This window comes from Fusarium pseudograminearum, chromosome 4 (genome assembly GCF_000303195.2).
Source record: "Fusarium pseudograminearum CS3096 chromosome 4, whole genome shotgun sequence".
Classification (NCBI taxonomy): domain Eukaryota; kingdom Fungi; phylum Ascomycota; class Sordariomycetes; order Hypocreales; family Nectriaceae; genus Fusarium; species Fusarium pseudograminearum.
Window position 1 is genome coordinate 2,118,685 of NC_031954.1, and position 21,889 is coordinate 2,140,573.

At 49.0% G+C, this 21,889-nt stretch overlaps 8 protein-coding genes across 8 annotated transcripts, besides 1 other annotated feature; 5 read left to right on the forward strand and 3 right to left on the reverse strand.

Annotated features, from left to right (window-relative positions):
• Positions 1-517: 517 nt before the first annotated feature.
• Positions 518-2,641, forward strand: FPSE_02790 (uncharacterized protein; the record flags this gene model as incomplete). The annotated part of the gene is made up of 4 exons (XM_009255909.1): positions 518-697; positions 759-845; positions 897-1,461; positions 1,515-2,641. 4 exons carry the CDS (start codon positions 518-520, stop codon positions 2,639-2,641), a joined length of 1,959 nt encoding a protein of 652 aa, XP_009254184.1.
• Positions 2,642-3,390: 749 nt separating this feature from the next.
• Positions 3,391-5,221, forward strand: FPSE_02789 (uncharacterized protein; the record flags this gene model as incomplete). The annotated part of the gene is made up of 4 exons (XM_009255908.1): positions 3,391-3,606; positions 3,660-3,690; positions 3,741-4,165; positions 4,217-5,221. 4 exons carry the CDS (start codon positions 3,391-3,393, stop codon positions 5,219-5,221), a joined length of 1,677 nt encoding a protein of 558 aa, XP_009254183.1.
• Positions 5,222-5,754: 533 nt separating this feature from the next.
• FPSE_02788 (uncharacterized protein) lies at positions 5,755-8,625 on the forward strand (the record flags this gene model as incomplete). Its single annotated transcript, XM_009255907.1, has 7 exons — positions 5,755-6,339; positions 6,458-6,512; positions 6,575-6,596; positions 6,702-6,750; positions 6,812-6,896; positions 6,949-8,513; positions 8,569-8,625. 7 exons carry the CDS (start codon positions 5,755-5,757, stop codon positions 8,623-8,625), a joined length of 2,418 nt encoding a protein of 805 aa, XP_009254182.1.
• Positions 6,058-6,087: a microsatellite.
• A 442-nt stretch (positions 8,626-9,067) lies between the features above and the next one.
• Positions 9,068-9,880, forward strand: FPSE_02787 (uncharacterized protein; the record flags this gene model as incomplete). Its single annotated transcript, XM_009255906.1, has 1 exon — positions 9,068-9,880. One exon carries the CDS (start codon positions 9,068-9,070, stop codon positions 9,878-9,880), a length of 813 nt encoding a protein of 270 aa, XP_009254181.1.
• Positions 9,881-10,225: 345 nt separating this feature from the next.
• On the reverse strand, positions 10,226-11,531 carry FPSE_02786 (uncharacterized protein; the record flags this gene model as incomplete). Its single annotated transcript, XM_009255905.1, has 2 exons — positions 10,226-11,377; positions 11,508-11,531. The coding sequence occupies 2 exons, from the start codon at positions 11,529-11,531 to the stop codon at positions 10,226-10,228; spliced, it is 1,176 nt and encodes a 391-aa protein (XP_009254180.1).
• Positions 11,532-15,097: 3,566 nt separating this feature from the next.
• On the reverse strand, positions 15,098-16,894 carry FPSE_02785 (uncharacterized protein; the record flags this gene model as incomplete). The annotated part of the gene is made up of 1 exon (XM_009255904.1): positions 15,098-16,894. The coding sequence occupies one exon, from the start codon at positions 16,892-16,894 to the stop codon at positions 15,098-15,100; it is 1,797 nt and encodes a 598-aa protein (XP_009254179.1).
• Positions 16,895-17,548: 654 nt separating this feature from the next.
• On the forward strand, positions 17,549-18,310 carry FPSE_02784 (uncharacterized protein; the record flags this gene model as incomplete). Its single annotated transcript, XM_009255903.1, has 2 exons — positions 17,549-17,592; positions 17,647-18,310. 2 exons carry the CDS (start codon positions 17,549-17,551, stop codon positions 18,308-18,310), a joined length of 708 nt encoding a protein of 235 aa, XP_009254178.1.
• A 380-nt stretch (positions 18,311-18,690) lies between these two features.
• Positions 18,691-20,384, reverse strand: FPSE_02783 (uncharacterized protein; the record flags this gene model as incomplete). Its single annotated transcript, XM_009255902.1, has 2 exons — positions 18,691-19,470; positions 19,521-20,384. 2 exons carry the CDS (start codon positions 20,382-20,384, stop codon positions 18,691-18,693), a joined length of 1,644 nt encoding a protein of 547 aa, XP_009254177.1.
• Between the last annotated feature and the right edge of the window lie 1,505 nt (positions 20,385-21,889).

A 21,889-nucleotide genomic window follows, 5' to 3' on the forward strand; every position in this document is an offset into this window, starting at 1 on the left:
GTATGAATAAACGCAAAAAGAATACAAGATAATTATGCCATCTGATAAAACCTGCACCTTGAACATCATATATAGGAGATAGATATATCAATATTGACTTTAAAGTTGTACCAACCACCAGATACAAGTACCTAGATAGATAGGTATATAGCGAAGGCAGATGAGACTTGGATTAATTCATCAGCATGGGTAGATTAGTGATATCCCAGTCTAGAATTTACTTACGAGATAAAATGTGCAGTTTATGTCAGTACAGAGGTACTGAGTTATGGTGACGTTATCCTTAAGATAGGTATCCTTGTCTAAACATGTCGGGTCTGAGTCGGTCATGTGGGCGTTGTAGCGGCGCGCCTAGGCCGGTCCAGGAGTTCGACATAGGCCCGTTCATTCATCCATTCCTTGTGGTTGGCACTTGAGGCGCGAGTCTGATGATGAATCAACATAAAAAGTCTCTGTCACAAACCACTTGTTTATTTCAATTTTCAACCCATATCTGCTTGATCCTGGCGCAACAAATATGCGTTTCCTAATAGCTCTGTTGCCTTGTCTGGGCGTAATAGCAGGCGTTGTCGGAAGTGACGGATCAGCCATTGCTATCCAAAACATTGATGATATTCAACAGACGCTATATCGAATCGACTGGGCGGATCGGATATGGAAGCAAATACAGGGCGTTTCGTCTTGTTCGGGATGCCAGGTTAGTGATGCTCTATAAGTGCGAGGTCACATACTCAGCAGCTAATCTATACCTACCATAGGGTCTGTTACTAACGTTCAAAAACCTCGCGAAACTGGGGGATAAAACCTTTGTACATACTCTCCAGGATGTTTGCAAGAGATCAAAGGTATTTATGCTTCATCCTTGTACATAGCGAATACTAACAACCCCATCTCAGGTTGAAGAGCCGGATGTTTGCGAAGGGACCATCGAGCTCCAAGGGCCTATTATTGCCGAGGCCTTGAGAAATGTGGCCATCGGCTCGAAAACTGCACAACACTTATGTGTTACGTTTCTTGGCCTTTGCCAATACCCTGCTATAGAAGAGTGGGATGTTCCTCTACCGCCTGATCGATCTCACCTGAAGCGCCCAATCCCGAGTGGACAAGATCCTATCAAAGTCGTTCACTACTCCGATATTCACGTTGATCAGCTTTATACTGAAGGATCAAATGCGAAATGCAACAAGCCTATATGCTGCAGGCAAGTCAAAATAATTCGCCATACGTATAAATCATGGACTGACTTTACTAGGCCCTTTACAGAAAATGACGAGCCTGGGAAGACAGACTCTCCAGCTGGACCCTTCGGCGAACATACCTGCGATTCCCCCGTTTCTTTAGAACACAGCATGTATCAGGCAATCAAAGAGATAGTTCCAGATGCTGCTTTTACCATCTTCACCGGCGATGTAGTTGACCATTCGATCTGGAACACTACATGGGATTACAATAAGCACCAAAGTAAGCACTCACTACAACGCTGTCAAACTTGGCTTCTAGCTAACTCATTTTAGTTATCGAATCATATGAGAACATGGACAAGCATCTTGGTATAGTTTACGGTACAGCAGGAAACCACGAGTCTCATCCTACAAACGCCTACCAACCTAGCTCTATTGGTGGCGCATCATCTTGGATCTACGACCTTCTCGCCGGGGCATGGTCTCGCTGGATCGGACATGAAGCAGCTTCCAAGGCCGCGCAAATAGGCGCATACTCTACCAAATTTCCCCATGGAAACCTCCGTGTTATTTCTCTCAACACAAACCTATACTACCGAGGGAATTTTTGGTTATTTCAGAGAAAGATGATACGCGATCCTAGTAAACAGTTCGATTGGCTTATCGAAGAACTTCACGCTGCCGAGAAAGCTGGGGAGCGCGTTTATATCATCGGACACATGCCCCCTGGCGATCGGAATGCATTCCATGACCAGTCGAATTACTTGAACCAGATAGTGAACCGGTATTCGTCAACTATCGCAGCCATGTTCTTTGGCCACACGCACAGAGACCACTTTCAGATCACATACAGCGAAGCACCAAAGAAGAGCTTTAACAATGCTCTGCTCACATCATACGTTGGCCCTTCACTTACCCCAACATCTGGCATGCCATCTTTTCGTGTCTACGACGTCGACCCTATCACATTTGCAGTCCTCGATGCCACGACTTATAGCGCTGACATGAACTCGCCGACGTATCAAACCCAAGGACCCGTTTGGAAGAAATACTACTCGGCTAAGGAGACGTACGGTCCGCTTACGAACCCGCCACTGACGGATCCCAAAGCAGAGCTTACTGCAGCATTCTGGCACAACATCACAGAGGTATTTGAAAAGGACCAAACTGCTTTTGACAATTTTATGCTGCGTCTTAGCAGGGGCTGGAAACAGCCTGTGTGCGAAGACGAGTGCCGAAAATCGCAGATATGTTTGCTGCGAGCTGCGCGAAGTCAGGATGGCTGCGACGTCCCCACACTTGGCTCTTCATACCATACCAGAATGGAGGATGCTGCTGAGAGGGATGAGTGTGGTATCTCTGTTATACAGGCGACATTCTCTGCGCTAGTAGCCAAGGAGGGTGCTTTGAGGATTTTACAGGAGCTGTTGGTAGGCTTGGGAGTTGCGTTGCACGGATAATGAAGCTTAGAGATGAAACCCATATATTTGCTATATTGTATACTGAAGGGAACATCTCTCATCGTTTGCATTAGTTGAATCACAAGGACGTTTCGGCTATTTGAGTGATCACAAATGTATGTAACTCAGTGCTCTCGAGGTCGGTTCGAGTGTTGCTCCCAACATCTCCCCCTCGTTTTCTGCAAAGTATCGCTGGATAACTATGTTCGCAGCCATTTGCCTGATCATGAACGGATAGACGTAGAGTTTCGATTTGTGTAACCTCGGCCCTTACAGACGTGTTAGTAACGCCCGCAACTGCTCCCATGCGTCTAAATTCGTGTCAGCTTGCAAATAGATCCTTACTCTTCTGTTGGTTACTCTTCTGCTTTTGGTGACCTGGGGGTAAATCCTTCGATCCCTTTCCTTCCTTTCACTTACACCGGACACATAAGAGACCGGGAATCTCGGCTGGCAACCTTGAAATGGCGAACAATAAGCAGATTCGGACACATTCTCGGACACATATCATTTTCTAAATAGCATCAGTCGTGCTTTTCTACCGCTGTTTGCAGTATCAGAGTATCTAAAAGCTGACAAGCTCCTTGTTGCGTTTAGCTTGCCTACGTGAGAATTAAGCGCCTATGATTATTAGACGCGCAATTCCACGGTGTTGTGACTACAGAGCCAGCTCTGAATATATATAACGGTATTGTAGCAGTTTTCCGTATATTTTCCCTCTTACATACAAACATCGTTGATACTGAAACATGGCTTCATCACAGAATCAACAACTCGGCTCCGATGTGTGCGTGGTGGGAACGGGAGCACTCGGTCTGTTGGCACTCAAGAACCTTCGTGAACAGGGACTCGATGCCAGAGCATTGGAGAGACATGAACATATAGGCGGAACATGGCATGCCTCGCAGAATGTCGAGCAGACTACTGCAACAGAATACACGACGGCAAACACTTCTAAGCAGTGTGTACGTTTAGGTCAGTTTCGACTTGGAGAGCAATGCTAATTACCTATCTACAGTGTGCTATCACAGACTTTCCTATGCCCGATGGTAAGTTGATGATGTCTGATGGTCAAGTATAGAAAGCTCACCCTTATCAGAATTCCCTATGCATCCACCTCAAAAAGATCTTGAGCGATACTTGGAATCTTATGCCACGAAATTTGATCTTTTCCGACACATTGAATTCTCAATCTCGGTGGACCACATAGAGCGTGACGAGCCGCAAAAGAAATGGAGGGTTTTCACAAAGAACGTCAAGACGGGGGTTGAAGAGGTCAGATCTTACAGCCGCGTAGTTGTCGCCACTGGCATGCTCAACACCAAGCACATGCCACACGTCAAAGGCATCGAGCAGTTTGCAGGAGATGCTGTTCATTCGAGACAATTCAAAGATGTGTCCAAGTACCGGGGCAAGAATGTCATCGTCGTGGGAGTTGGTGCAACTGGCGTTGATTCAACTTCTTTTCTCGTCAAAGGCGGAGCCAAACAGGTCTATGCCAGTCATCGAGGGACAGTTTTTGTTGTAAGTCTTCCAGGTCAAGCATGCCACAAAATAACTTCTAACCAGGCAAAGCTCCCTAGACGAGTCAAGGGACAAGGTTTCGAGCATAATTTGAGTCGTCGCATATCCATGTGCATAAGAGCGTTGGGCAATTTCTCGCCGACGATACTCGCTGCATTCATGACCAAGATGATGGTCAGCGTCAGGGATAAAGAATGGCCACTGATGAAAGACATCTTGAAAGATCGACCAGTTGATGGGGTCTTCCACCGAATACCGCTATTCTCGGAGGACCTGGCGGACAATCTCAAGAGCGGCAATGTCAAGTCGGTAAGGGGTATCCAAGAAATCACTGGGCCAAAGACTGTTGTTCTTACCGACGGTACCATTCTCGAGGATATCGATGCCATAATCTTCTGTTCAGGCTACGGCTACGATTTCTCCATCATTAAGGGCCCTGGGGACCCAACTGATCCAGCCATTGCCCCTGACCACAACAAGAAGATTGAGGCGGCCGAGTATTATAAAGACGAAGACAAGTTTGCTCGTCTTTATCACGGCTTTATGTCGGAACAGTTCCCCGACTCTCTGGCGTTCATCGGCCATGTAATCATCATGAGACCTCCTTTTGTGCTATACGACATTGTCACCATGGCCCTGGCCGGTGTATGGTCTGGAGGTTACCCCGTCGCCAACGAACAAGAAAGACGCAAAGATATCGATGATCACTATAACTTTGTCGTCGGCATACTCAAGCGAGGCCCATTTCCCCATCTAGGATTTCGGTTCAAGATGGCCAAGACTTATGAGTTTATTAACCAAGCAGCAGGCACAGGAGTCATGGACCGTCTAGGCTGCTTTACATGGGAGGCCTGGAAACTGTGGTGGAATGATCGAAAGTTTTACAATCTTCTCATGGATGGGACTGATTTGCCTGCGGTTTACAGGCTTTTTGATACTGGTCGAGGTCGAAAGCCATGGGCTGGTGCAAGAGAACAGATCATCAAGACGAATGCCGAGATCAAAGAGTTGGGAGAGGTTTGGAAGAGGGAGAACGAGGACAAGAAGACGAATTGAAGAGAATATTAGTATAACGGGATATGTTTAAATGGTGTTTTGATGTGGGTTTTTTAGTATTCATCGCTATGAGTCTTTCTGGAAGGGGTATAGTAACACCTCTTGGAATACACTCCCTTGATATGTATGTAAACATGACGGAATAAAGACATATTTTCTTGAGATGGAATATGAAATATTCTAATAAATTAGGCGAGAAAGCAGTCGCACAAGGTAATAGCTTCTGATAGATCAAGATGAAGTCTCGATTTAGATGTAGATCTGTCGGGTCGGTAGCTGGGTGTTGTAATGTTTGCATGAATTGAAGTTATGTTATGCAGCCTAGAATGGGCGCTACTGTACCTGTCCAAGCGTTCCAGCCAACCTAAACGTTCCCTTAACCAGATCTCAGCTGCATATAGAGCTGGAGGATCCGCATCTCTTTTACCCTGATCAACAACAGCATCGGCGACCATTTTCATGCTCTCGCTTCCCATAACTCAAATCTACATTTAAATTCAGCCACAAAAAAAAAAGACCGTCGTCTCTAGCTTATGCTCGGCATTCGTCCTACTCTTAGAGCGAGGCGTTCCCTATTGGATCTCATCCGCACCAGAGGCGAAGACGACGAAGACGACAACAGTAGCCATCGAGAGCAAGGGAGCGACGACCAAAGCCCCATAAGCAGGTCCCGGTCCCCGGCCAGCTCCAGGGGCTCCAGTAGCCGTTTCAGAGGAAGCTTCAGTGATCCAGCCCCCGCACCGCCCACTAACGTTATTGCTGGTGGTGAGCCCCAGGACCCCACTCCTCCCAGAGCTGTCCAGGCTACATCGTCATCATCTCGACTCCACCCTAGAGCTGCTGCTGCTGCTGGTTCTGTTGCTGCTCCTTTAGCGTTGGTGCATGTGGATGTAGCTCGTCAAGTGCCTCTGCCAAACTCTCCACCACCATCTCCGTCTACGTCTGCGTCTCTGTCTCCATCTTCATCAACACCTCAACCTCCATCTCGACCACCACCTTTGTCGACCTCCTCCCCCGGTTCGACATCGCATCCCATACGGCCACAGTCGCCGACTTTATCCATCTCACCTAATAATCAATCCGATAACGCGCCAGTTTCTCCGCCCAACATGGCTCCTGTGCGTTGATTCCCGACCTCCCCCAAGCATTCATTCACAATCTTGGCCCGATGCTTGTTGGCGACACTGCGCAGACTGTGCTTCTAGTTTATTGACGCTGACTTTTTGTTTTCTTCAGAAGAAGGCTGCCAACAACAGCAGCAAGTCCAACGAGGACGATGGGTTCACAGCCGGTATGCTCGATCCAGCTTCCAAGTTTCAAGGTACCTTGCGGTGTCGCTAACACTATTTGCAGGTAAAATCTACTCCATCTCTGGGTCAGTACCTGCCGATACACATATCCTGCGTCGATGTTCAGTCACAAAACAAGCTTGTCGAAGCTAGCACGCCTATATCCAACATGTTATACTGACTTTCTACAGTCCCGTCGTCATTGCCGAGGACATGATTGGCGTTGCCATGTACGAGTTGGTCAGTTGCAATCATCTACCGCAGACATCATCGGCCACAAACTGACACGATACTACTCCAGGTCAGAGTAGGACACGACAACCTCGTTGGTGAGGTCATTCGAATCAATGGCGACCAAGCCTCCATTCAGGTTTACGAGGAGACATGTGCGGCAATCCATGACAAGGTCCAAGAACTCCAAGCTAATCTTCATCGCAGCCGGCGTCATGGTTGGTGACCCCGTCTACCGAACCGGAAAGCCCTTGTCCGTCGAGCTCGGCCCCGGTCTGCTCAACGGTATCTACGACGGTATCCAGCGTCCCCTCGAGGCCATTTCCAAGATGGCCAAGTCCATTTACATCCCCCGCGGTATCGCCGTTCCTGCCCTCGACCGCGACAAGAAGTGGGAGTTCACACCCTCCGTCAAGGTCGGCGACCACCTCTCTGGTGGTGATGTTTGGGGTTCCGTCTTTGAGAACTCTTTCCTTGCCAACCACAAGATTCTGTTCCCTCCCCGCGCCCGAGGAACTGTTACCAAGATCGCCTCCAAGGGCGAGTACACTGTCGCCGACAACATTCTCGAGGTCGAGTTCGATGGCAAGAAGACCGAGTATCCCATGATGCAGTCTTGGCCCGTCCGAGTGCCCCGTCCTTCCAACGACAAGAAGTCTGCTGATCAGCCCTTCATTGTTGGCCAGCGAGTCCTCGACGCCCTTTTCCCCAGTGTCCAGGGTGGTACTGTCGCCATCCCCGGTGCTTTCGGTTGTGGAAAGACTGTCATTAGTCAGTCTGTGTCCAAGTTCTCCAACAGTGACGTTATTGTCTACGTCGGCTGTGGTGAGCGAGGTAACGAGATGGCAGAAGTCTTGAAGGATTTCCCCGAGCTTACCATTGAGGTCGACGGCCGCAAGGAGCCCATCATGAAGCGAACCACACTTATTGCCAACACTTCCAACATGCCCGTCGCAGCTCGAGAAGCCTCTATTTACACGGGAATTACAGTGGCTGAATATTTCCGCGACCAGGGTCTCAACGTTGCCATGATGGCTGATTCTTCTTCCCGATGGGCTGAGGCTCTTCGAGAACTTTCAGGTCGTCTGGGAGAAATGCCTGCTGATCAGGGTTTCCCCGCCTACCTGGGTGCCAAGCTTGCCTCGTTCTACGAGCGAGCCGGTCGTGTCCAGACACTTGGATCTCCTGAGCGCGAGGGTAGTGTCAGTATCGTCGGTGCTGTCAGTCCCCCTGGTGGTGATTTCTCCGATCCCGTTACAACAGCCACTCTGGGTATCGTGCAGGTCTTCTGGGGTCTCGACAAGAAGCTTGCTCAGCGAAAGCATTTCCCTTCCATTAACACCTCGGCATCTTACAGCAAGTACAACAACATTCTGGACAAGTACTACGAGAAGAACTACCCTGATTTCCCCCGACTCCGCGACCGTATCAAGCAGCTCCTTTCAGACTCTGAGGAGCTCGACCAGGTCGTGCAGCTTGTTGGAAAGAGTGCTCTGTCTGACCCCGACAAGATTACTCTCGATATCGCCGGCTTGATCAAGGAAGATTTCCTCCAGCAAAACGGTTACTCAGACTATGACCAGTTCTGCCCTATCTGGAAGACCGAGTGGATGATGAAGCTCATGGTCGGCTTCCACGATGAGGCTCAGAAGGTTATTGCACAGGGTCAGAGCTGGGCCAAGGTGCGAGAGGCTACATCTGAACTACAAGCCAACCTACGACAGCTTAAGTTCGAGGTGCCTACGGACGGCCAGGAGGTTATTACCAAGAGAGTAAGTTACCAGTCATCTATGACCTTTGATATACATGCACTAACACGGCTTTTAGTACGAGGAGATCCAACAGAAGATGACAGACAAGTTCGCTGCTGTCATGGACGAGTAAGACCTGAGCAAGCTGCTGGTTATTTCTGTCTTGAAGCTATAGATGAGTCATGTTGTGGAATAGGCCAGAACATGGCTAGTATTCGATTACTGTTTGCGCCGCCTCGTAGTCTTGTGTATGCATCCAATATCAATTTGTTCGAAATTCGAAACCATCTTTTTTTTGTGACGTTATCATAGAACATGTCTCAAGAAACGAATTGGGTGGGTCAATGAGTGAGGTTAAAGTGATGAGCTGATGTGGGGCTATATGCAAGTTATTCTCACCATGAACTTGTAGACAAGGGTGTTCTCATACTTGCAACTGTTGAAACTCTGTAACTTCGTTGTATATATACCTTTTATAAACCTTGATTTGATTTAAGATAAACTCAAACTCGCTCTCGCTTGCATAAATAAACCTTTTTCCTTCACCCTTCTTTCAACCCCTCACTCCCCGAACAATGTCCGAAGAGCTTCAAGACGAGGTTGAGGCAATCAACTCCATCTATGGCGACGGTAGTCTTATCCCATCAGACGATGACACTTCTATCTATATTTTAAAACTGCCTGGTGATGCGTCCTCACTCCGTCTCAAGTTCCCTTCAAATTACCCCTCTCATCCGCCCACTGTTCTCGGCACGCACCACAGCTCCGGCGGCGTGAAGGGCGCTGGCGCTCGTGATCTAGACCTCTTCCGCGATGCCTTGACTGAGGTCTTTCAAGAAGGTCTAGTATGTCTTTTCGATGCAGTGGAGGAATTCACGCGGCGTGCGGAGGAGCAGAAACCAGAGCCTCAAGAGATGGAACCTCCAGCTGTTTCAACGCCTGAGGAAGAGTACTACGAAGAACCAGATTTCCCCCCTCCGGAATGGATTCTCTCCGACCTCGTTACAGAGTCAAAATCAACATTTTTAGCACATGTCGCGCGAGTCACGTCGCCTGACCAAGCACGCTACTACGTCCAGCTTCTTCTTGCATCAGATAAGCGTATCCGTGGCGCCACGCACAATATGACAGCATGGAGGATCCGCGGGCCCGGCGCGTCGAGTTTCCAGGACTGTGATGACGACGGGGAGGCCGCTGCGGGAGGGAGAATGTTGCACCTGATGCAGGTCATGGACGTCTGGGATGCTATGGTAGTGGTGACGAGATGGTATGGCGGTGTTCAGCTGGGACCTAGAAGGTTTGCGCTCATCAACGCTGTAGCAAGGGACGGTCTGGTGAAGGCTGGTTTGGTAAAAGAAGAGAAGCAGGAGAAGAAAAAGGGGAGGTGAACCCCTCGATATCAAGGGAGACTTTACGCATGAATATAATATGGCACGAAACCGAAAACACATCAACAAGAAAGTGTCACACTATTTAGTATGAAAATGGAACTTGGCCGCACCTGGAAACACCATTCAGACAGGCAATCCAAAACGCAGATCGCTCACATTGGAATATCTAGAAATAACTTGTTCCCGCACATCAATCCCAGCCCCTCGACTTCACAGCAAACAAACGCCGTTTCCTTTGCGCCTCTCGTTAGCTGCTCATCTACTATGAGCATTTCTTTATCGTACAGTAATATGTCACAAGTGTCCTTCTTCGTTTGTTGTATCAGTATCGGGGGCCCATGGCTAAATTTCATCGCTCAGCAAGGGTTTCAAGATACTCATCGCCCTGACGGACTGCTCTTCAGAAAGGATCACAGCGCCTGCTTGCGCCGTTGAGAGATATGACAGCTCAGAGCTGGCAGCTATCTGTGGATCCTGCACCAGTATACCAGCGACACCACATACGATACCCGTAGCCTCAAGAGGAAGACTCTTGAGGTCGAGGAAAATCGGGATCAAGTAAGCGTCAGTGTCTCCAACAAGCGAATCACCAAATATGTCGAGAAGATTCTTGTCGAGCAACAGGGACGGTGGGTCGTCTTGAGCCAGAGTAACAGACATGAATCGAGGCTGTGATACAAGTGCTGAAATAATGCATGTGTACAATTTTGTGTCGACGTTGTCTGCCCAGCTGGGTCTGCGGCCATTCCCAGTTGCGTGCCGACTAATCGAAGGTCGTTGGTGAGTGAAATTTGCAAGCTGCGACGTTTCACGGCCAGAGCATTGCACCAATTCCAGTGCTTCCTCGAGGTTGGGGGCCACATTCCTCTTCTTCAGTGTGCCGAAAATGCGTGTTTGCAGCTCAGCGACATTGAGCGGGAGGCCCTCATGTGGTGGGGATGATGCTGGCAGCCCACCACCTTGCTTTTGGCTATTCGCGGCAGAAGTAATAAAGTTGGATTCGTTGTCTGATAGTTCGAAGCCCTTGGCTATAAGAGATTTGACCACATTCTCGCGCTCCTTTGTCGGGACCAGAATAAAATCCGAGTAGTAGGTTGTGATGAAGAAGATGGGGATACCAGCAAGAGCAAGTGGGGAGGTCAATTCCATGACACGGCCGCCTGCATCAAGTCCAGCACTAATGACGGAAAGGACCATGTAGGATTCTTTAGAAACGGAGACGATCTTCGCAACGTCGCGCGGCAGGGTTTTGAGAACTGGCTCGAACACATTCTGGGCCCACGAAGTGTGGCAGACAACCGAACACTCTAGAGGGGTAACACTGATGTTAAGAAAGCCATGCTGTCCATCAGAAGTGAGTCCTTGTAACTCGTACTCGGGTGAGTCGCGCAGGCCTCCTGCGCCTTGTGACTGCGGCAGCAGTACTCGAAGAATAGGCTGGAGGAGGCTCGAGTAAAGGCTGAGGGGGATGTGAATCAGCGTGTATGTCCCATCCTAGAGCGCACAAGTTAGAACCAAACTAAGCTACAAATGCAATTCGGCAGCGTGGTCGTGGTGGGCGCCAAAAGGGGATGAGAATAACACAGGTGTGAAGCATTCTATGTAGAGTGAGTGTGAGACTTACAAGGAAAGATACCTGCGCGTTCATGATGAACGGCCAGCATTGAGGGTCCGGGGTCTTTGTACTACAAATCTGGTCAAGACGACGGCTGGGCGCAATGGAATTGCGTCTTTTGCGGCAGGATTGCGCTGGTGAAAGCCGTCAACAAATTGGCGCGAAGTCGAAGTCGAGTTTCTGACTGGGTCATGAAGATGTCTCGTAGGCAGGTGGTTCAAGTATATGTTGCAAGGTTTGGGCTAACAAGGTTGGAGAAGAGAGGCAAGAAACAAAGAAACGGCCAGTGCCCGAAAACCCGGTAAACTCTGCTTTGGTTTGAAGTGTGTAAACAAGGTTTGAGTGTGTGAAGAAGTTTTCCAAAGGTTACGCAACATATAGCGAGGAGGGTTGAAGAAGGACTAGATGCAGGTCCAGTCCAGACAATGGAGGGTAAGATAAGGGTAAACCCGCGTTATTAACTCTCCTTCTCATTGTACGTAGAGTACCTCGACTGTAACTATCGCTATCTCTAAGCCGAACGGGAAGAGCACGTCCCTCGATCGAGCCCAGCCCTGCAGACAGGGTTTTGCCATCGCAGACAAGGTGCGGGCCATGACCAACTTGGGAATTAACTACCTGTTGAGTTGGCAGAGGGTAGGCTAGTAGGCTATGACGGCAGCAACGTTAGTGGACATGCATCCATGGGTGGGTAGGGGTAGGCATTAAGTGTATTCCGAGTGCTAGCACTGAAGCATTGACTTTTAACTGACTGACTTGACCGTTGCAGCCCCAGTTGACAACTAACAACTGTTAAATGGCATTATTCTGAGTAAGATTTTCTTCAATGTTATTTCAGAACGATACGGCCTTTCTCCACGGGAGATGAACACGCTCGCATCAAGAAGGCCACTCGAGGGTGGCTTGACTGCAGATCTTTACCCAATCCCCGATGCGTGAAGACACATTGGTTCTGTTGGTACGGTACAGCCCGAAAAGCGCAGATGGCGTTCGTGATCACGGCCAATGTGGTTCCACGACTTGGCCGGGAGAAAGGAAGCGCCAATTGTCCTGCATGTCTTTACGCTTTGAGCCTTGTGTCTATGAATATAGCGATACAAAGTACCAAAGCAGCCAGGCAACACTGCCTCATAGCGATTCAGGTGTCACTACATCACCACCAACAAATATTACCCTCTTCGATATAAGCGTATGATGGTGGTGCTGAAATCAACCTGTAAGACAGGCTTCCGTGACAGACATGCATGGAGTCGATACAATGGAAGAACATCGGTGCGTGGGGGCTACCTCTCGTACCAGCAGAGCTAGACAGATCGGGAGAGTACAACCAACCCCTTGCTCTGTACAAGACCGGTCAAGAGGTAATTGTCATTCACCCATGGACTGAGCCGAGTCATATTGAGAGCAATGGATGACTAACCATCATGCTAGACGGGAATAGGTTGGTTGGCAGACGCTTCTGAACTTTTGTATAGTTAACAGCAATCACCTTCCGTCTAAAACAATGCTTTTGGAACTGAATGCCTAATTGTTAGATGGATTGCCTGTTCTTTTCGATGAGCCTGCGGCCGTGACTGTGCTACACCGTATGCAGCTTCAGCTTCTCGACCAATCGTGTATTGACCTCTGATCCTATTGGGTAAATGTGCGACCCGTGAGATCGGGTTCGTTAATCAGGCCAAGGTGATGGAACGTGACGATATCATGGTTGGTGGTGATGATGATGATGATTAGATGAGGTGAGCTTCATGATTTCCCGATTAGCACAGATGCCTTTGGCGATTCCCTGTAGGCAAATCAGGGTGTTGAATATCACCCGGCCATTGTAGGGAAAGTACAAGTCACCGTGATTGCAAATCGAAATGTGATGCCTTCCGGGGAGGCAGCTTGACGACGAGCACCTGCCTTGTCTTTCCTTCACCTCGGAGACGTCGTCACCTTCCAGGATTGTCACCTTCGTGGTCAAGTCTAGTTGGATCAGCTGTAAATGAACCCTGGCTACAGGAGCCAGAGCCGGAGCCAGCGTTTTTCACTACCTGCCTACTAACCTATTGCAAACATCCCAGCAACCCCAGCTTTTCGTGTATCCTCGCGACTCGCACTCAAACTCAGGATCGGTATCTGTACAGCCAGCCTCATTCATTCGCAACGACTTTGCCGCACCATCACATAGAATCTGAACCTTCCATCACTCCACAGCACACAAATTGAACATCCCAGTGTCAGCCGCCCCTGACCTGGCACCCTGCCCTGCTTTCTGCACCAACAAGAACAGAGTGGCATTATGCCTGAGCCTGTCAGCTACGCCTCGAACCCCGTGTTGCAGATCATCAACAATGAGATCAATCAATAGACCATTGCCTATCATGCCTCAAAGCAGGCTCGCCGCTGTCACATCGCATGACTCTTACCTTACTGCACACGTCTCAGCACTGGATCATCTCGTCTCGGTAGATGTCAACACAACATTTCGATCTTACTCCGTGGTAGATGTGCTTCCATACGAGTCGGGTGATGTAAGTTACCCCACGAAAGATGCCATCATGGTGGGTGCAGATACCACTAACGACGCTCTAGCTTCTGCTGTAGTGTCGGGATCCAGCTTCTTCTGACCCCTGTCGTCCTGTCAATATCTCATGAATAGCACCACAAACTCGTGCTTCATAGCGTGACCACCTACCAATATTACCCTACCCAACGTCCAAAACTCCAGGTGACGCAGTCTGAATATGTCACACTTTGAACTTCTCTAGTAGCCTATGACGATATTGGCTGGTTCGCTACAACATAGAAACCTCAGTACGGAGTTCACACAGGGCATTTCATCCCTGTCCATCAGGTCATAAATTTATATCACGGAAACGACAAAATACCTAGTATTTACTGCCTACAGAGGACGTATCACACCTATCTACACGGCTAGCCGACGCTACTGATCCTCAGAAAAAAGAATGTCCATTGTAATGCCTATCAACAGAGAGGATCTTTCGTCCCGCTCTTTGTGGGACGGCGCCAAGTGGATTACGATAAAGAGTTCCGGGATTGAGTCTTACGCCTCTGCATATCGTAATGTGATTCATTCTATTTTCCGATAACCACGGGCTGACTTACTGGTGGTTGTGAGAATAAGCATTTATACTCATGATTGGACATCGAACAAGTGAGAGGGATAACCTGTCCCAAATTTGTGGTGGTGGTTCTTTACATATTCTGTGGCATCTGATCGACCCTACAACTTCCTGTCTTGTCATTTCCTTCGACAGTGACATAACTAGAGTAACGCTGAGTGAGTGTAGGGGTGGTTCATGCATGACATCCCCTGTCTGGGGAAGACAGCCACGCCCTCCTGTACATAGCACATACACAGTACTGTGTCTCTCTATAACCAATGGCAAGCAATTGCCAAGCCTCGTTGCTCGCCTGCTCTGATGAGGCCAATATTGATACGAAAACATCTGACTTATCACCTCCTAATACCTCGACTAAACATGGATGTTCGCGACACTATATACGTATGATATACATAGATGCGGTAAACGTCGGCAATGGCGTTCAGAGTGTCATTGGTCATTCCTATTCCAAACTAGCTCAAAGTTTATCTATCGCTTAACTCCTACGACAACCAGGTTTCTTGGACTCAGTCCATAGTCAAACACCGTTTCGACCCACGCGTGACGAACAAGATCGTCGTGTTCTTTGAGAAATGTCCACCGGTCCGACACGATGAGCGATTCGACCGCCATGGCGCTGAAAGCCATGAGACTCCAAATAGCGCACAACTCCTTCTTTCGTGGTAGATACTGGGCCTCATACTGTTCGATCTCTTCGTCTGTGATACCACCCATCTTCTCCTGCATCACCTCTGCGTACTGTTTGTAGTCAGTGTTGGTTGTGAGTTTCTCCACTGCTCCGCGGACATAGGATCTGAACGTCCCGTAGCAACTCTTCCGCAACGATCCAATGATTACAGGATTGGTGCTGATGTCGAAGGGACTTTCGCTATCATCCTGGGCGGATGGTGCAGTGTCTGCATCTCGGGGTTCCCCTTGGCTATCTCCATGCCGGATCTTTCTTACCACGCCCCGGTCAAGGAAGATCTTTTGCAACACTGCTCTGTAGAAATGCCGGGAGAAGAATCCTGCGCTCTCCTTCTCGGTCCAGTTTTGCGGCGCTTGGCAGGCCATCATACGAGCCGTGATATTGAGTCGTACACCGTCTCCCTGATACGTTGAGAACCTTTGGCTCATAGGAAATCCCTGCGGGTCATGCTTGTCTGATTCCCGAACAAGTCGGCCGTTGACAGCTTGAAGAGTCGGTCGCAAGAAGGCATGTTTGTATGTAGGTGGACCAAGTTTCTCCGTCATCAGGTTGTAGCAGCATCCAACGATGGCCACAGCTCGGATATCTGGGTTCAGAACCAGAGAGCGGATTCCAAAGTGCGACAGATTTCCGCAAGAATGAATTGACATGGCCATTAAGTTCAGTTCCTTCTTATCGGCTTCTGGCTCGCTCTCAGTGTTGATTTGGGCGATTACTTCACCCAGCTCGCCACTGTCCAAACGGCCTGAAATGTATTGAACAGATCCCTTGCCCTTCTCCAGAGTATATTCTCCTTCGAGTTCCTTGACGGGTTTAAACTCAAAGGCTTCGTCTCCCGCCACATCGCGGATAGCCTTAGCCAAAGCTTCCGGGTCGTCCTGAGCATCGGGTCCCCGTGCTTCCAGGATCTTTGTCCATAGCTTCTTGTTCCTCATGACTTTGGGCTTGACAGCCAGTCCAGAGGACATGTCAAGGCCTTTTGCTGCATTGACATTGTTCTCTCGCCCCTCAACGGCTACTACATGCCGGTTGTAGGGCTCACTTGCCATAGCTCGGCCAAGGTAATTCTGGCCACTCCCAAAGTCAACGTAGTGGGATATTTCGTTTCCATACTGCTCTCTGATGTCGCCCGAAAGTCGGGAGAGGTAATCAGCGAAGTTGGTGACTTCATGGTTTTTCTTCACGTTCATGCCTATGGCTACTGACCGGGGAAGAGCAGGCAGTTTCTCTGTAGGCGGCGTGAATGATCGACCAAGAGAAAGATTCCGAACTGTTCGAACGTATTCTATGAAGCTCTCCGGTGGTTGCACACCATCAAACTTGAGATTGTCCAGATCATCGCGCATGAGGAGGTCCAGAAATTCCATGAGACTACATGAGAGGATGAAAGAGTGCCATTCTTTAGGGATGGCATAATGAAAGAGACCAGGCTCAATGGTGAAGAAGTCGAGAATGTGGACGCCACCGCAAAGGATCTGGAAGGTTTCAGAAGTTCGAACGAACTTAAGAAGCTCATCAATATACTCGTCTGGTGATGAGAAACCACCATTGAAAGGCAATGGTTTTTCTGGTATCATTTTGACTGATACACAAGTTACCCTGCAGAACTATCAGTCATAGTATCAGGGTTGAAGGGGTTTGTACGCTTACGACTTTTGAAAGTCTTTGTGTAATATAAAACTTTGTATTTATGTCCAAAACTCGCTGTGAGAGCTCGACTATTCCAAGTGTGTATTGCTTATGGATGTTGCTCTGATAAGTGAGTGGGTTAATTTTGTGTGAATGTGATATCCCTAACAGTTGGGAAGAAAACAACACAAACCTACTAACCCAGCGTATTCTATATCAGTTATCCCAGACTTAGGAGAAAATCTAGGCAAGGCTTGACTCCGAATACATGATTTATGGAACGGTTTTTTGAGGAGTTTCAGTCATAAACATTATTCTCATTGAGGTTTTGGTGTGCGGGTCGAGTTTGCAGGTGAGTCCTCGGTGTGTGCAAAACCAGTACGTACCGGTGAGGTCTCACCGAAGGCTCCCGGGTAAGCTCACCTGCAGGGTCCGAGTATGCAACGTCATCCCTTCCATCTAACACGATGTCGCAGCCTTAGAGAAACTGTTCTGAACCACCTGGCTTTTCTTTTGTTCCTAATAACTTCCAGTCGCAGCGCCATACCGAGCTGTAGCGCACTCATTTCAACGCGCATGGTTACTCCGCTGCTCTCGGGATGATGTCCTCCACCAACGATGAGGACCCCTTCGTGCAGGTCCAGCAGTACGTCCCACCCTTTTAGTATGCGCTCAGCCATCAATGTTAACAATGACACAGAGATGTTCTCAACCAGATGGCCACCACGCGCCCGCTGTTTGCTTCATATCTTCGAATTCGCTCCCTTTCCACAAACGCCAGCTCCCCCGAACTCGCCTCCGCCCGCTCTGATCTCGAAGATGCTCTATCATCCCTTGCCGACGACTTAGCCGACCTAATCGCTTCTGTCCAAGCCGTTGAATCCAATCCCTCGCAATTTGGGCTGTCAGAGCACGAAGTTATGCGTCGAAAGCGCCTCGTGCAGGAAGTTGGAGGCGAGATCGACGATATGCACGATGAGCTTGCGAAGAAGATGGACGCGGGCGATCTGCCTGACCCGAATGCGTTTGCCATTGACGGCGAACAAGAGGACAATTACACCGAGTTTGAACAGCAGCAGCAGATGGAGATGATGCACGAGCAAGACCAGCACCTCGACGGCGTGTTTCAGACAGTAGGCAACTTGCGCCGGCAGGCGGACGACATGGGAAGGGAGCTCGAGGAGCAGCGTGAAATGCTTGATGAAATAGACACTGTCGCTGATCGCGTCGGCGGACGGTTGGCGACGGGCGTACAGAAATTGCAACATGTGATACGACAGAATGAAGATCGCTATAGCAGCTGCTGTATAGCGGTTCTCATATTTGTCCTTATACTGTTGCTAGTCATCCTTCTCATCATATAAAGCATTTCATGGGCTTCAAGAGACGGATGTTTAACCCCTTTGTACAGCGTTTACGATTCGTTATATGTAGGACTGGAGTTCGGTATGGGAAATTGCTTTTTACGAGTTATCGTACTCCTTGACCAGGAACTTTTCTTTTCTCATTTAAATATGTACTAGAACGATAGACAGAGTAACAATGGCAGTTTTACTTTCCAACAGTGCCCTATTATCTAAAGGTTTATCAAACACGTGCCAAATCACTGAAGCGCAATGCCTCACGGTTGTATATCATATAGTGACAGAGCGGTCCTCGATCCTGCAATAGCCTCCTTCACCCCTGTTAAAGCCTGTACTTGATTCCATTTTGAATACGCCATACAATTAGTTGTCATGCGCCGTTACGCTAGGATGAGCCCGGATTCGGTCTTGAGTACGTCTGCTAATGCAGCCAGAGACCCAGCAGCAGTGGCATTTTGCGGTGCTTTCTTTGGGAACTCGATAAGTGCAAGCCGTAACGCCGCCAGCGCAGCATTCCCATAGAAGTTGAGGAATCGCTGCTCATGGCCTTGGATCATGGATCGCAATACCACATATTGAGTGTTTGATGTCTCGTTGGGTGGAGAGTTGACGATATAGGAGAGTGCCTTCCAGTAGTTTGTTGGCGGATAAGGATTCTTCTTGGATGACTTGCTGAAGTCTCTTAAAGACAAAGAAGCAAATCCGGCACCCAAGCCAGTCATTCTGTCGTTGTGACTTTGTTCCGTAATCCATGATGGCCCATCCTTCTTCCATCCTATAGCGATGCGGCCGCGTTCTGTTTTGTCGTTGCCCCTGTAACCAAATAAGACAGGGCATACCATTCGATATTTAGCCATGAGAATGTCGACCAAAGATAGACCTCGCCATTGGAATTCTTTCGTCGAGAAGATATGGGCGGCAAAGACGCCAACAGGGTCCGCGGCCTTGGGGTTTGCACCGCCTTCGTTAATGAACTGGTTCACGATACCCTTGGCGCAGATGTTGATGAGATATATAAAGAGTGAGGGGAGGGTGGCATCATTATTCGCAGAGCCTTCAACAGACTCTCTCTTATCAACCACAAAGGCACTGACATCGATGGGGGGACTCGGGATCCTACCCTCTAAAGCCTCTTTGAGCGCGCCTGTGATCTTGTTGATCTAACATGTGTGAGAAATCGCTTCAAAGTGGTAGGGTACTTTCAACTTACAGGTTGGTTATTTGCTCCCTTCCCAGCCGTTAGTTGACCAATAGCTACTCGGATTTCTCTTCGAGCAGCACCGAGTTTCCCCTTGAGGGGCGAGCCGGCAACCTTTGACTGCGCTTGAAGGTCCCTTCGTAATTTCTTCAACTCTTGATGGATTTGGGCATAGCGGTCGACGCTGGCAGCTGGCTTAGCTTGCACAGGTTGTACAGCTGGTGCGGCAGGCTTGGAGACCGGCTGAGGGGTGGTTGTATTGGTGGCAGGTACACTTGCAGGCTGTGTCACCGCTCCATTTGGTTTTTGGAATGGACTGTGTGAAGCTGGTTGTGTTGTGCCAAACGGACTGCTCGGTTTACTCTGAGCGAAGAGTCCAGTGGCAGGAGCCGATTGGGCTGCAGGCTGAGCAGGCTTCTTCACTTCGGTGGCGGGCGTCGTGGAAGCTTCAGGCTGTTTTGAATTGCTGACAGGAGTTGCGCCATTCGTTTTCGCAGTCTCTTGCTTGGCTGGAGATGCAGGTTGGGGTGCTGGCTCTGGCGGTAACTTGGGAACCGTCCTCGCCTTGAGTTCCCGAAGCCGTTTTTCTTCCGCGACCACGGCAGCCTCAGCTTTTATTCTCTCCTCCTCCTTGCGCTCTTCAGCAAGTATGCGCTTGTGCTCTTCTTGTAGCTCATGGAGCTCGAAGACTCGTATCGCTGCTTGACGAACGCGCTCATGTTCTATTTGCGCTGCCGCCAAAGCGTCGCGGTGACTAAGCTCATTGTTTCGGGTGTCGAGAAGAAAGGACGCGGCGATGTTTCGATCAGGACTGGAGAGCAATTGATTTCTCTTGGCGGGCGAAGATAAGACCTTTGAAGGTGAAGAAAAGGTCATGATGGAGGTTCCCTACAAGGCTGGCATTTGAAACGGGAGAAAGAAAAGTTGGTTGTATGAGTAGCAGTGCAAGTCTGACCTTGCAACTGATGTAGGTACCTGCTTCAGGACTCGCGTAGCGTTTGTACACGAAATGTTTGTTTTTTGGGTCTCAACAATGTAGCCCTTTGAAAGAGGTTAGATATCGATCCATCAAAGCAATGCTCCCCATGTACGTACTCTGTTGTGTCGAGAAACTTAGTAACTTTATTTGGTATAGCCGCAATATGCAAAGGGCAGATCTCGGTCCCGCTAGAATGAAGTCCCGATGGGCAGCCACAATATGGGACACTCGCGCCACATCTTGGGAAGTCAGGGTCAGAGGTCAGATCCACAGGTCGTGAAACATGGCTTCGACATTGCCATGTCACCCCTCGGTCCAGATAAACATGTGTAAGAAACTCTATCTGAGGTAGAAACATGACCGACAGCACGGTCTATTCTCCGTTGTTGGGATAGAAAGTAGCGGCATCAACGAGTCAACAAGGGGCAACATAATCACCATCTGGGGATGCCTGCAATCCCGTGTTTAGCCAAGAGAACTGAAGCAACCGACCTGGAGCTCTTGAGACAGACGAGGCACGATGGACGACCCCGACTGAAGGGTTGCATTGACGGTGGTTGAAAATGGAGAACATGGGTGTGAATCACTGCCGTGGGCCGGGCCGTTGTTGGCCATTTTTGTAGGCACTTCAATTAAGCTCTACCTGAGAGGTATGCGGAAGTCAACACAAGCCACTGGAGCTGTTTTGGGGTTGTTGGAGTCCAGGAAGGGAATAAGACTGTGTGATACATATCAAGTTCGGTCGATGGCTTTGCGAGACATCTCACCAGTTGAAAGGCGTTCTGAAACTCAATATGTGGCAGCCATCGTGTACATATTCCACTCATGTAAGGAATTAAATTGACATCAAAACTGAATACGAATTCGTAGTCAGGCTACCAGGTAGGCAATCAGCAATTCACACAACAGAGATGTATCAAAAGATCTACAAGCCAGGCAGTGCCTTGTCTAGGTTGAAACACGACCACTTACAATGCGAGACTGAAAGAACACATTTCTCGTCCTTGATCCACTAAAACCGGACACGCAACCGAGGAGAGCCTAGAAGTGACTGACTGTTTTGATATTCGAACTTATTATTGATCAACTAAGAGCGCCTTTATCAATCCAAAACCAAGCCAAGCCGACTTGACGATTCCTCGGTCTTTCGCTTGCAAGGTTCGTCATGTCGGGAGCCAAATGAGGACGATTCGGCAGCAGCTTGCTTGCTTGAAAGTACCGTCAGCGATTAACGAGCTCCGGCAAAAAGAAAGAAAGGAATGCTGATGAGATCATTCTGCAAGCTCCAGCCCACCACGTTTCGCTAGATAATATGACAAAATGCCCCTCGATGACGTTTGGTAGAAAGTTTCTGGCTCGCTTCCATGTTGATTTTAATATCAATTGTTCAAAGCTCACCCTT